Source organism: Neopelma chrysocephalum, unplaced genomic scaffold (assembly GCF_003984885.1).
Source record: "Neopelma chrysocephalum unplaced genomic scaffold, ASM398488v2 Primary Assembly neopelma1_67, whole genome shotgun sequence".
Classification (NCBI taxonomy): Eukaryota; Metazoa; Chordata; class Aves; order Passeriformes; family Pipridae; genus Neopelma; species Neopelma chrysocephalum.
The window spans coordinates 7,843,695-7,856,753 of record NW_020897726.1 but is presented as its reverse complement, the minus strand read 5'-3'; the positions used below and the strand labels follow the sequence as shown (position 1 = coordinate 7,856,753).

The 13,059-nt window shown below is 41.5% G+C and overlaps 1 protein-coding gene and 1 long non-coding RNA gene across 4 annotated transcripts in view; one reads left to right on the top strand and one right to left on the bottom strand.

Moving 5' to 3' along the window:
* The window catches only part of LOC113968319, a 29,107-nt gene extending 26,311 nt beyond the window's left edge, over nucleotides 1-2,796 (bottom strand). Inside the window, exons 1-2 of the long non-coding RNA XR_003534480.1 lie at nucleotides 2,762-2,796; nucleotides 939-1,009 (exon numbers count right to left, since the gene is read on the bottom strand). This is a non-coding gene — a long non-coding RNA (uncharacterized LOC113968319). The remainder of the gene's footprint in view (nucleotides 1-938; nucleotides 1,010-2,761) is intronic.
* Nucleotides 1-13,059, top strand: part of MEOX2 (mesenchyme homeobox 2) — a 186,830-nt gene that overhangs the window by 127,403 nt on the left and 46,368 nt on the right. For 2 of the 3 annotated variants that reach the window (XM_027684775.1, XM_027684774.1), the window contains one exon: nucleotides 4,634-4,993. In XM_027684775.1, coding sequence (XP_027540576.1) covers nucleotides 4,657-4,993 — 337 coding nt within the window. In that variant the 5' untranslated portion in view covers nucleotides 4,634-4,656. Of the gene's footprint in view, nucleotides 1-4,081; nucleotides 4,994-13,059 lie in introns of those variants that run through there. The other variant, XM_027684773.1, reaches the window with a different exon arrangement.

The following is a 13,059-nucleotide window of genomic DNA, read 5'->3' as shown; positions in this document are numbered from 1 at the left end:
AGATTTGTAATACTCAGAGATCATGAAAATTAGAACAGAAGCCATATCTATATGGGAGAAGTAGCTGAAATATGGATTCAGCCTTAAAGCTTTTATAGATCTGTTGCAGAAAAAATTGTGTCTGATAAGTGTTAAACCATGGCACATATAAGTGCTATAGAGAGTGAAATGGAAGTATACCACAGAAATGCAATTTTAAAATTATGTGGTAAGCATTGTGGTAGTGTAATTTCTTAGAAAATGATGGTTTTATGGAGAAGTATTGTAAAGATACTGGTACACCATAGGTTTATGAATGGTAAATGTGATTATCGTCAATTTTAACTAGTCAGGGATTCAGTATTTTTGACTACTCAGTCAACAAATTAGTCATTTTCTGTGCAATGATTTTCAGTTAAGGCATTCAAGCATCTCTGTAATAATGCATAATCCCCAGGCTTTATTATTGCTTATATCTATGGATTTCCATTGCAGCACAGGTATAATGAGAAACGAATTATATTGCTTCTAAGGGAGTTAAACAGGCAAAAATTATGGAAAAAAAGAAAAGGCTGAAAATAAACATGCATCTGTTGTGAATCTGGATTGACTCTAAGGTTAAATGATGCATACCTTCACCAAATTGCCATGGAAAAATACAAAGTGATCATAATTACAGTAGAATGAAACCTTGTCTTCTTGCTTTGGTGGGCTCTTGAGTAAAATAAAAACTTTGGCTAAAATAAACTGAATTCATATTTGTAAGCTTTCTTTTAAGTAAGAAGAATATTCTTAAATGGTGTAAAATGCCATCCTTTTACTGACTTCAGGTAAATTATGACAATTTTGTACCACTCAAATGGCAGTCCCCAAGTATGACTATCTGATTTTACTGTAATATGCACACTGCAAATACGCAAACCATGCACTAGAAAGAACTGATCAAGAATCCTACTTACATTCTGATAAATATTCAGGAAGGTGGTCCTTTCAGTCTCCAACATAAAAAGTGAAAAAGACTACGAAAGTCCTGAAGAGGAGGAATTGTATATTGGTTCTTTCAGGTCAATTTTATATGATCTCTTTCCCCAAAAATTGTAAGTTAAAAAACCCCAAAACAACCCACCACCAAAATTAAAATACACAAAGTGAATGCAAATAGTAGCCCATACATGAAAATATAGATAATGTTCCAAACTCTCTTGGCTCCAGATGTTTTTATAAGTTAAACAGTTTACTGTTTTCACATATTTAAAACATTCTATTTTTTCACTTGATGTTTTTAAGCTTTGGGCAAACTTGCTGGCATTGATTTAGGTTATGCTTTTGTACCACATGTAGGTCAAACACACGTTCTGAAAAAATACAATACGAACAAGAATTCAATTATTAATATTGAGAGGTAATAACTGCTTACACTTTCTTCAGTAATTGTTTCACTAAGATGCTTTGCACTGAAGGTTTAACTAAAAAGTGTATTTTTTTACAAAGAATGGTATCATATAGCCATAGGTATTTGATAACTCTGCACAGAAACTTTTTGAATCATTTCAGTAAGCATGTGAAGCTGCTTATTTTCCTTAACATCAGTTGCCTATATTTGCATTATCCTTTCATAGTTTAAAATGAAAGCATAAAGCTCTGTAGAGAATTGCATTTCCAATTCTTGCGTGCTTAAAACCTCTTATTAAAGAAGTAATAAGAACACTTGATGTAGGACTTGTGAACTTAGTAGGGGACTCAGAAACCCCGGGAAGCACAGTCCCGAATATTCAGATTTGATTATGAAATTAATGGCAAACACTAAGCTGTGCCATTATAGCTTTGCTATTGCAGTCTTCTTTTTCTTCTTCTTCACCTTTTGGAGCCTCTCCTACCTCTCTCTAAAAAGTCCTATTTGGCTCCGTTTCTTATTTCTCTTGGAAACCTAATCTTTCTTCCTCCCCTTCGCACCCTCTCACTTTCTTCATTGTGCTTCACTTATTTCAGTTTTTTTGTCGTGTGCGAGAAATCCTGCGTGGCCATGCCCCAGAATTAAGAAAAGGCATTTTTACACCGGCTTGGGTTCGGGACTTCCCCGACCCCTTCGCAGATGTGGCAGTGTCAGGGCTTCAGCGGCAGCGGCCCTTGAAGGAGGGGTCCTGGCATTCCTGCCCCTCCGTTCCCGGCCTCCCCGACGGGGTCTCGCCCCCGTGGCCGGGGCGGGCGGACGGACGGACTGACGGACGGACGGACGGACGGACAGCAGCAGGTTGGAGAGCCGCGGAGGGCAGCGGTGCGGTGCGGGGGGGCCGCGCCGCCGCTCCCCGAGCTCCCACCTGGGGCCGCCCGGCCCGGCCTCGCCGCCCGCTCGCCCCCGCAGCCCTCGGGCCGCCGCCGGCGGGGCCGCTGCGGGCGCGACGCACCGCGCCGGTCGCTGTCTCGCAGTTATTGCTTCATAGCAGCGCCTTGTTTGTGAGGGACAGCAGCACCCCTGTGCTGGCAGCCCGGCGAGTTCCCAAACCCAAGAGGGGTTAAACCATTGAGATTTCTTTGTACTCCTCTCTTCTAATATTAGAGCACATATTGAAACGATAAACACAATGAAAAGCACGAAATATTTCATCAGTGTTGTAACTGTATATTTCCTTTATTCTGAAGAAATATCAAGTTTTGAACGGTGCACAGAGGCAGCAACTTCTGCTTTGGACTCTGCTCTCTTTGTAAAGACCGCGTTGTTACAGTTAAATCTAAAGACAGTTTTTAAAAAGCGTTAGATGTCAGAAAAGGGGGGAAATCTTACCGTCGAAAGATTGCTGCAGGTTCCAGCTCAGTCTGAAACTGCAGAGAAAAGCAGAGCAGCTGCTGAACAAAAGTTTTAGATTTTTTTTTTTAGAAAGTCTGCAAAACTAATTTCCCACAAAATAGGACTCAATTTCCGTTTAAGAAACTAGCTCTTGCAAATCTCATACAATTGTTGATTTTTTTCTACTAGCAATTGAAATTCATTTTATCTTATGCACATGGACCCAAGAATTTACACTTAAATTGCAGAAACGCAATGGTTTTCCTTTTCTATTTATAATTTTTTTTTAATGTTGATTTGAGGGGAGGAGGAGGAAGGTACTTCGAAGGGTAAGAACAAAACCTTTCCACAGTGGGCACCTCTTTGGTCAGTGATTAATAAATGGGTTATCCTGCTTTAAATCAGTTATGAGCCGCGTTCATGGCTACAGTTAATTCTGCAACACGCACGAAAAAAAAAAGAAAAAAAAAAAGGAAAACAAAAAGACAGGCCCAAGCTGTCCAGGTTGTCTCTCCTGATCTACTAGGGACCGCAACGAAGCAAATGAAGATACAGGAAATAAAAATTATGCGACTTCTTGTTTTGAAGGGACAGGGGGCAAGAAGGGTAACTTCTCTTTCTGCAACAAGGTTTACAGGCACGGTGGGCGCCGGTGGGTTCGTTGCAGAACCAGTCCCCGATGCTAGGGAATAGTGTAAAGTGCATGCGGGCAGCCCGGGCGGCGCCGCGCTCACCCCGGGCGTGGGTTCATGGGCACGGACGAAGCGGGAGGATGCCCCGCACCCGCACCGGGAGCTGGGCACGAGGGAGCGCGGCGTTCGGCCCGGGCCTCGGCCCGCTCAGCTCCTCACGCTGCTCTCGCACCTGGGCGCTCAGGTGAGGCTCTGGCGGGCGCCCTCGAGTCCCCGGGGAAACGGGGCGGTGGTGGTTCCCGCACGCCCGCCGGCGGCCCCAGAGTCACCCTCCGTATTTCGCCTCACGTCTTTATTGCGCTCCCCCGCCCGCTGCCCCCGAGGGGCGGCAGCGCCCCGAGCGGTCTGGTCAGCCCCGACGGGGCGGTGATGGCCCTGCGGGGGCCGCACGACTGGGGGACACGGCCGCCCCCTGCCCGGGGCGGGGTGCGCGGGCGGCCCCGCCGGCTCCGGGGCAGCCCCGGCGGGCGCCGCGGCGGGAGGCGCTCCCCGGTCCGCCTGGGGGCAGGGAGAAGCGGGCGGGCTGCGCCCCCGCGGAGCCGCCCCCCCCGCACGGCCGCGGGTGCCCGGGGCGCGGGCGCGCAGCGCTGCCGCCCCGCTGACGGAGCGACTCGGCGCGGGGACGGCGCTGGCGTTTTGGAGGGAGTTTGCATGTGGTCAGTGCTGTGCTGCTGAGCCAGCCCCCAGCTCACATTACACACTACTGTATTTATAACCTCTCGAAGCTGTTTCCCCCTTCAAGCAGTTCTCTGGGACCACCTTCTATTGGCTTCAACCTCTCCTACTTCTTGACATCTGAGCAGCTCTGAGAACGGCTCATCTAGGTCCGAGTGTTTATGCAGCGGAGACTGGCCACTAGGGCTAAAGACCTGGATTATCTGAGCTCAGCTGCCTGCTGCAGAGTCTGTCGGTGCCGTTTTGGAAAAAAAATCCCAGCCCCGATCTGTTTACAGTGAAAGTTGACAAAGGGTGGTGAAGTTGGATCTTTCCTAAACTCTCCTGCCTGGAACCTGAGACTTGCATGCCATGGATCACACACTTTTTGGCTGCCTGCGCAGCCCCCATGCCACTGCGCAGAGCTTGCACCCTTTCTCCCAGTCTTCTCTTGCCCTGCATGGAAGATCTGACCACATGTCCTACCCTGATCTGTCTTCTTCTTCTTCCTCTTGCATAATAGCGGGATACCCCAATGAGGAGGGCATGTTTGCCAGCCAGCATCATAGGGGGCACCACCACCATCACCATCACCACCACCATCACCACCAGCAACAGCAGCACCAGGCTTTGCAGACGAACTGGCACATTCCTCAGATGTCGTCTCCTCCCGCCGCGGCCAGGCACAGCCTCTGCCTTCAGCCCGATTCAGGAGGACCCCCGGAGCTGGGCAGCAGCCCCCCCGTCCTGTGTTCGAACTCTTCCAGCCTGGGCACCAATACCCCCACGGGGGCAGCGTGTGCGCCAGGGGACTATGGCAGGCAAGCTCTGTCCCCGGTGGAAACAGAGAAGAGGTCCGGCAAAAGGAAAAGCGACAGCTCAGGTAAAGACTCGCGCGTTCCCCTGCGGGGCGGGATCCCCGGGCGGCGGGTGCCGGGGGGAGGACGCGGTCGGGCCCCTCGTACCCGCCGCCGCTCGGCTCGGCTGGTCCGGCTCGGCCCAGCTTGGCTCGGCCGGCTGGCCCAGCCACGTCCGCCGCCGTGGTCTCGCCTCCGGCTGACACCGGGCTGCCGGGGTGTCTCCTTCCCTCCAGCGCACTCTCGGAATCTCCATCACTAACTCAAGCTTTATTGGGGCTACGCGGGGGGGGGAATAAAAACAAAAAATCCAACACGTGATAGAGTATGAAATGAAGGTGGTGGTGGGGGAGAGTTCCCTACAGAGAAGGAGAGAAACGGTTGTAGTTTTCATGCGGATTCTAGCATCTGGTCCCGCGGCCCCCTCCCCCCCGACCGATACGACACCTCTGCTTCAAAATTCAGAATCCAGCGCGCTCCTTCTCCTCCGCCCCTTCGCCACGGAGCTAACTGCGGCTCCGAGGCGATTGCACAACGCTTAGAAGCGCTGCCTTGGAAGCAGGGATTTGGGAGAGGAGCTGGTGCCTCGCTACCCTGTAGGATCTGTGTGATCCTGAATCAAATCCTCAGCGTGGAAGGGGCAAAATTTGGAGTCTGTAAAGCAAACGGGTGAATGGGAGCTTAGGAAAGCTGCTTCATTTCATTTAATTTCAGTTTGCTGGTGGAGGGGGCAGAGGGAAGAAAGGAACCATCTAATTTTTAAAATCACCATAATTCTTATTTAAACGCGAACATAAAAACATATAGATCCACAGTCATTCCAGAGCGCTGATTTGGCATCATAGAACATGCAAGAAAACTTGACATTATCTCTGCTTTCTAAAGCAGTAAAGCCTGTCAAAGTCCCGCTCTGACAAAAATAAAGCCATTTGGCGAAGGCAACCCGACTGATGGGACTTCCGTTAGGGCACACATAAACTGGGGGGTCACTAGCAATATACTGAGATAGGCAGGAGGCACTTGAAAACGAGAGGGCTCAACAGATTGAAAACTGGAGAGCTGGCGTGGCAAATTGTTTGTTATCGCGGAAGAGAAAGTGAAAGGCTTTTCCAAATATTTATGAAGTTCACAACTGAAACCATCACGTCTTTCATTCAAAAAGTTGTAAGTTTGGTAAAGTGGCAAGCAACAGGAACGATTTTTAAAAATTACCCTCAAGAATGCCATCATTTCCTTCATTGTCCATTACATTAAAAAGATTTACAGTAGTTTAGAACGTGTTTAACCGAATTTCATCTTATGTAGCTGATATACACACAGAAAACTCCTCCCAAGATTAAAAGCTATATATAGTTAAAACACTGTTGGTAAAATCTATTGTTTTGCCTTCTTTACATTCAATGACATAAAATGAATTATCTGATTTTGTGATGTGTATCAGCAGTCCCTGTTACTTCTGGGAAAATAACTGGATGCCTGCCGGTGTAAGGATTTGTTGTATTTGTCAGTCTATTTAAAGCTAAAGGAAAAAGGGAAATTGGTCCCTTTCACTGTTAGGGAAGTATCTGAATCACTTTCTGTTTATTTAATTTTGCAATACAAGCCAGAAAACACCAGTGGGGAATGCCCTAAACCTTACCCTGAAGTGACTGGAACCTTCCACTGGATTAGTGGACAAGGGTTCGAGCTTAAGCCATGGTTACATTTTTCTTGTGCTGTACTCTGATTCTCACTTTCTAAGACTTTCTGAAGATCAAGGCAGGTAACTATTTCCTTTTCCCTTCCACTAAGAAAAAAATATTATGGCTATTCACACAATTGTGTATCTCTCAAACTGAAAATAGATGTCTTTTGACAACAGCTGGGTAGCTGCTGTATCTTTGTTTTTTCTTCAGGAAAAGCCCGAGTTTTGGACTGAACATTTAAGCCCACCCCTTTATTAATCTTGAATCCTGGTGCTGGATATTTAGTACTCTATGGCAGCAAGAACTATTTTTAAGTCACTATGTTTCTAAATTTGTGATCCATAATTGCCTCTCAGTTGATTAAAAATCATCTCCTTTATTTCTCATTAATCTGTTTTTTAAAACAAATGACTGTGCTTGAAAGAATTTCGTCTATGCCTTCATCATACTTGGAACTACTTCAATAGACATTTGTAAAAAATCGTAATAGTAAATAACTAAGAGGTAAGGAGAGAGAGACTTTAAGTTTCAGTGCCAGCATTCTGAGACAGTTATTAATGCTTTTGATTATTTACACATATATTTCCTCTTCTGAAGCATTTCACTTAAAGCCACAGAATGTTCAGTGTTTTCTTGAGCACTGAATCTGTTCCGCATTTCAGGGCTGAATTAACCTTAGGCTACCCCTTTCTTGCACTACTCTGCTTTTGTTTCTGTATGTTTTAAGATCAGAAACACTGAGTCATAAAGCTGAGTTTGTAGATAGTTTAAATAAAGTAAAACATGATCATTCCTTCTTTAATTTGTTTTTAAATAAGTAACTGCTGCTCAACCATGTAGCTACTCTGAAAATTTACCCGGGGGGATACCCCATTTTAACTTATTTGTTATGATGGCGGGAGTATAATTTTTTATAATTACAAACAAAAATCCAGAGGGCAAGCAAAATTTCAGATGATCGACTGTGTGTTTTCCCCTGGACTTCACATATTGGAGGAGAATGGGAGGATACAGAAATATTTTCCTCTATGCTTTTGTTTGGGATTGAGAAAGTGAGGTGAAATGCGCTTTCGTGGTAGTTTATAAACTGACTTACAGTTTTCTTTAGCCCTAACCCAGGTTTTAAGCAGTTTGGGAAGTTCCCTTTGAAGATATTGGATAGGCTGCTACAGAACAGGGTGAAATTTTCCACTGTTCTCGTAAAGGACTGGGAAATACTGCCTACTTAGTCATCGACCCCTGCATGCTACAGTTGTCAGTGTATCCAGGTTTTGTAGTTGCTCTCCCATTATCTTCAGAACATTCCTTTCAACCTGTGTAGGCCCAGAAGTGGGCCAGTAATCTAGACCAGTTTACTGACCAGAAGTGGGCCAGTAAACTCTGCAAGTTGAGGAGTGATATACACAAATCTTTGTATGTTAGCATTTTGCAGTGAATAATGGTATCTGCACCCTTACCTTTGTAACTTAGCTCTGAGTGTGTCAAGGATGTAGTAGTAAAAGACGATACTAAATTTGAGGATAGGTTACAAGTAAAATAGCTTATTTTAAAGTGCACTAATGATCAGAATTGTTTGTGTGCTAATGAGGTGCGGATGAAAACCATGCTGAGTGTACACAAAACATATTCCTGGAGTGCTTTGTTGCCTTGTGGTACAAGTTGTTCTATATGGAATATTTTGGATTTTTTTAATGCCTTCCCTTCTCATTATTTGCCTGTGAGTTTTGGGGATATTTTATTTCTGTTTATTATAGAGTAGGTTTTGATTCTCAAATGATGCAGGACACATCAAATGCAAATTTACTACCGTGATTTCTTAAGTTCCGTTACTGGGGTCCAAGGTTTCTTAAAACTTCAGTCAAAAGAAAAGCATATTAATGCCTATACAGGAAGTGTAATCTAGGTTTACCAAAAAATACGAAAAGAGAGTCAATCTGGTAGCCTTAAGGAAGCCTAAAATGCTGCCGTGAAAAAACCATCTGTACTATGCTGAAAAGACCAGGGAGAGGTTGAGTACTGTCGAAGGAGTTCTTAAGCACTATATATAAATATATACAGATAAACATATATTATAAGTAAATTTCATTCCAATTAAAGTCTATTGTATTTAAACACATGCCTCCAGGGAGAAAGGCATGGGAAGCCTTTTTATAAAAAAAAAAAAACACCAACCAACTTTGACATGGAAAAATGTTTTTATTTGGCACAGATTTCCAAGGAAAGGCTAGCAGACTGTATTTACAATAATATAATCTAGAAACACTTCTGGAAAAGCATTTCAGGAATTCACTATTTCAGTAGTTCAGTCCTGTGTTTCAATAGCTGTTCTGCTGGGTTTTGTTCATTGACAAATCACATGAAAAGAAAATAATACTCTTTTTTCTCAAAAGTTTTAACATTTTATAACCTATCTATTCTCAACATGCAAGCAGTACATCTCTCGGGAATTTATTTTAAACACATCTAAATATCATAAATCATACGTTTTTGTTTGAAATGGCCTCTAAAAAGCAGGTCATTTTGATAAATGATTATAAATACTGTGAAATCCTGAGTTTTGAGGACTTCTGATTGGTTTCTGAAACATGTCAGTAAGAAAAATGAGCTGCACACTTGTAGTCAAAAAACACTGTGTAACTGATTCATCAATATGCCTGTACTTTTCAGCATGGTTATAAACAGAAGTGAGAAAAAATACATAATAAAGCATAGTTTTCTGGAAAGAGTTAATTTGTTTGGTATCCAGTATAAAAGCATCACTTATGCATAAATAAATAAAAAACCCCAAACAAACCAAAAAAAAGCACCTCTATAGATTTCATAAATGAAACAATTTAAAAACCTCATGAATAATAATCATATGTTTAGGAGAAAACTTTCAAGGCTGATTGCTTGTCAAATGTTAGACTTACTAGTAAGCTACTTGCTGAATTGTTTAATACACAAAAACTTGCAAGAAGTTCACTTTTGTTCTCAGGAAATATAATCAGGAATTTTTCTAAGACTAAAATTTCCAAAGGCTATTTCACTGATACATTCTCAGAATTCTGTGCCCCTAGTCAAAGAGGAAAAAAAAAAGGAAATAAGTATGACTTCTAATTATGCATTTGTCTTTTTGTATATATGATTCAGTAGGATTTATATTTTCCCCCCCTCCCTTCCCTCCCCCTCCCCCTCTCCCCGCCAACCCGCCCTTTTAGAAACATCGGGAGCCCAATCCAGACGTTCACTGGAGCACAAATATTTTTGTAAGAAGGTCCATTGACTCTAGTGGAAGTACTGAAGTGCTCAAGGTTTTTTAAGCCATTGGAGCTTAATTCTGTTACTCTGTTTTAAATTTTGACCACAGAACTGTAACTCCATGTTATTTTTTTATTATTTGGTAATAAGTACTATCAAGGATTCCAGTCTTCAAAGCAAAGTCACCGAAGGGTCAGGATGAGTGGTACTAGAATCACATGTAAAAGGAGATATGGACATGGGGACGAAAGATTCAAACATTCTGGCAATATCTGGATAAAATTTCCCTAAAAAAATTTTAAAAAGCATAGTTGTAGTTATCTTTTAGTATTTTTAAACTTCAATTACATGGTAGAGAAAGACAAATGCTTTATAACTCTTTCAGATATTTATTGATGAAATATTAGGATTGCCTGATTGAAAAATACCAATTGAGCACTACATATATACGTTGAATTTTAATTACGTTGGTTTAACAATCTAGGATAAAATTTGTCCTAACGTATTTAGTGTGACACTTCTCTAGGATTTTGTAAAGTAAGTAATCAGATTCTGATTTTTTTTGTTAGACTTGTTCGCATTTTTAGACATGTTAATTATTTCATAGATGATTTCAACTGAGCCTGTTAGTCTTCCTAGAGTTTGCCATTTGGAAATACTCATTCTTTAGTGATGTGATGACTTGATATGCTGTATTTGTGAACTCCCGAAGAGAAGGATTGAGCTCTGTGTCTTGAAATTCAAGGGAAGGTGACATTATCTTTGCTTCTGTCTGTAATACCCTAGTATTGCTCACTGGGTTATTGCTTTCAGCAAGGACACTGTTACTTGACAGTATGAATGGTTGCTGTAACATGTTTCTCTTAGTAGCAAAAGGTATTCTACCAAGCAATTTTGATAGTCTCCAGAAAGGAAGGGAAATAAATCTGGTTTCATCTGCTAGACTAAGCAAAGTTTAAACCCATCAGTAAAACATAGTTATGGTGGGGTTGGGTCCAGTCCTTAGTTTTACTATATTACCCTGTCTCCTTGTTCTAATACACTTAAGAATGCAACTTGAAAGGATGCAAAAGGAAAGTCATATTTTTTAAATATAAATACTTGCATATGTCGCTAGTATGATTTCTAACTGAAATAGTGTGGTGTTAGAGAATTTTGATAAACAGCGCTTGAGGCTACTTCATTACATCTGCGCACAGCTGGGCACTGAACCCAGCCTTACGATTTGTCTCGAGCCTGTGCCCTGTCCTTTTATGACTGTTTCCCCAATCCATACAGTGGCCATACCAATGCTTTCTTTCCGTTTGCAAAGTACTGTAAGTTCTATTAAATGAAAAGCTTTGTGTGCGTACATGCTTTTTTTTTCTAGTAGGCTTTAAAGACTTACAGATCTGCATCACCATTTCTCTGCCAGTGGCAGAGTAGGAGCGAGACAGTGCACAGCCACCACGCAGAAAGAGCCTTCCTCCCGCTACTCAGCAGGGCGGTCTCATCACCTTTATCAGCATGAGCTTGTGTGGCTGCATAGGTGTGCACAGCAAGAAGTTACTTGACTTCTGCGCTCAGTGTCTGGAATCATCGATGTGTGGGTAGCTGCCTTTCTGTTGTATTTATTGAAAGTCTGAATTCAAAAATAACCCAGTGTAATTGTGCTGGACGCACGCAGTCTAGTCTTGTATTTTAAGTATTTGAATTGCTACAATAAAACCCCTATTGAAATAAATGGTTTATAAACAGACATGCTAAGGGAAATCTCACCAGGAAGACAGTGATGACAAAACTCATACCGATTTTTGGTAGGACCAGATTTTAAATTGTGAGTTCTTATTATAAGCCTAGCTTAGCTTGGGAGAAGGAGGTAGACCAGTTAGCCATACTAATGCTTATGTTTTTTTGTGATATGCTATCTTGAATTCTTCCACTGGAAAATATGGCAAAGGAATGCTTGTTTAAAAAACCACTGCTGCCATCAGTCTTAGTTTTCTAGCATGTGTTGTCCTTGTTATTTATTAATACATATTGCAAAATCTATGTACTTTGAGAAGTTTACCTAAACTATATCCATTTAAAATAATATTTTAATAGACAATAATCTAAATTACACTGATGTTATTAATTTTACTCTGCAATTTTATGCATATATCTGTAATATCACTAGTGCAGAGTTGCATCAGTGTATCCTAGCATCCAATGAATGATGCAAAGTGGAAAAAACCCCCATTAATGTAATTGGATATAGTAGTAGATGGTTCATGTAATATATGAAAATTTTCTTCCGAATTCTTCTACTAAACATTATAAATAGACTACTTAGGCTGTGAAAATTCCACTTGTTAACATCAGTGATATTAAAGATGTAATGTTCACTGTAGATTAGGGAGGATGTCCTTTATTTTGAGATCTTAGACCTACAGAAGACAGTAACACACCTCCTATTTAGAATGTGAGTTTATTTTCTACATGGAAGTGTAAATTTTTAGAAGCAGTTTGGATGATAAGTTACTTGATTGGAAGTTGTGCATATTAGTAAATAGGCATGTGATTTTATGTCAAAAGAGAAATCTGGAATCATATTTGGAAATTTGTTACTGAATATTTTATTGTTTAATGATGAATGTAATCACTGAATGCTATGCAGTCTGAAGTCCCTGGAGCTTCTTGCTCAATGGAAGAAAGAAGTCTGAACTTTATATTGGAAATTACCTGTGCTGAATAAACCTCGCAGTAGTGGGAAAAGGGGCCCTTAAAACACATGAACAGAAGAAAACATCCATGAAAAATTAATGGTCATGTGAAAGAAAAGTTATCTTGTACTTGAAACTATGTGTTCTTTTATACTTCTTAAATAAATGAAAAGAAATAATTGACCAAACAGCAGAAGAAACAACTCTCAAAGGAATGAGTAAAATCTTTTATTTATGATGGAAGAGCATAAATACAATAAAACACAGTGGATTATGAAACGCTGACAAGAAACCAAGTGATCTTTTCTTTTCTTTTCTTTTCTTTTCTTTTCTTTTCTTTTCTTTTCTTTTCTTTTCTTTTCTTTTCTTTTCTTTTCTTTTCTTTTCTTTTCTTTTCTTTTCTTTTCTTTTCTTTTCTTTTCTTTTCTTTTCTTTTCTTTTCTTTTCTTTTCTTTTCTTTTCTTTTCTTTTCTTTTCTTTTCT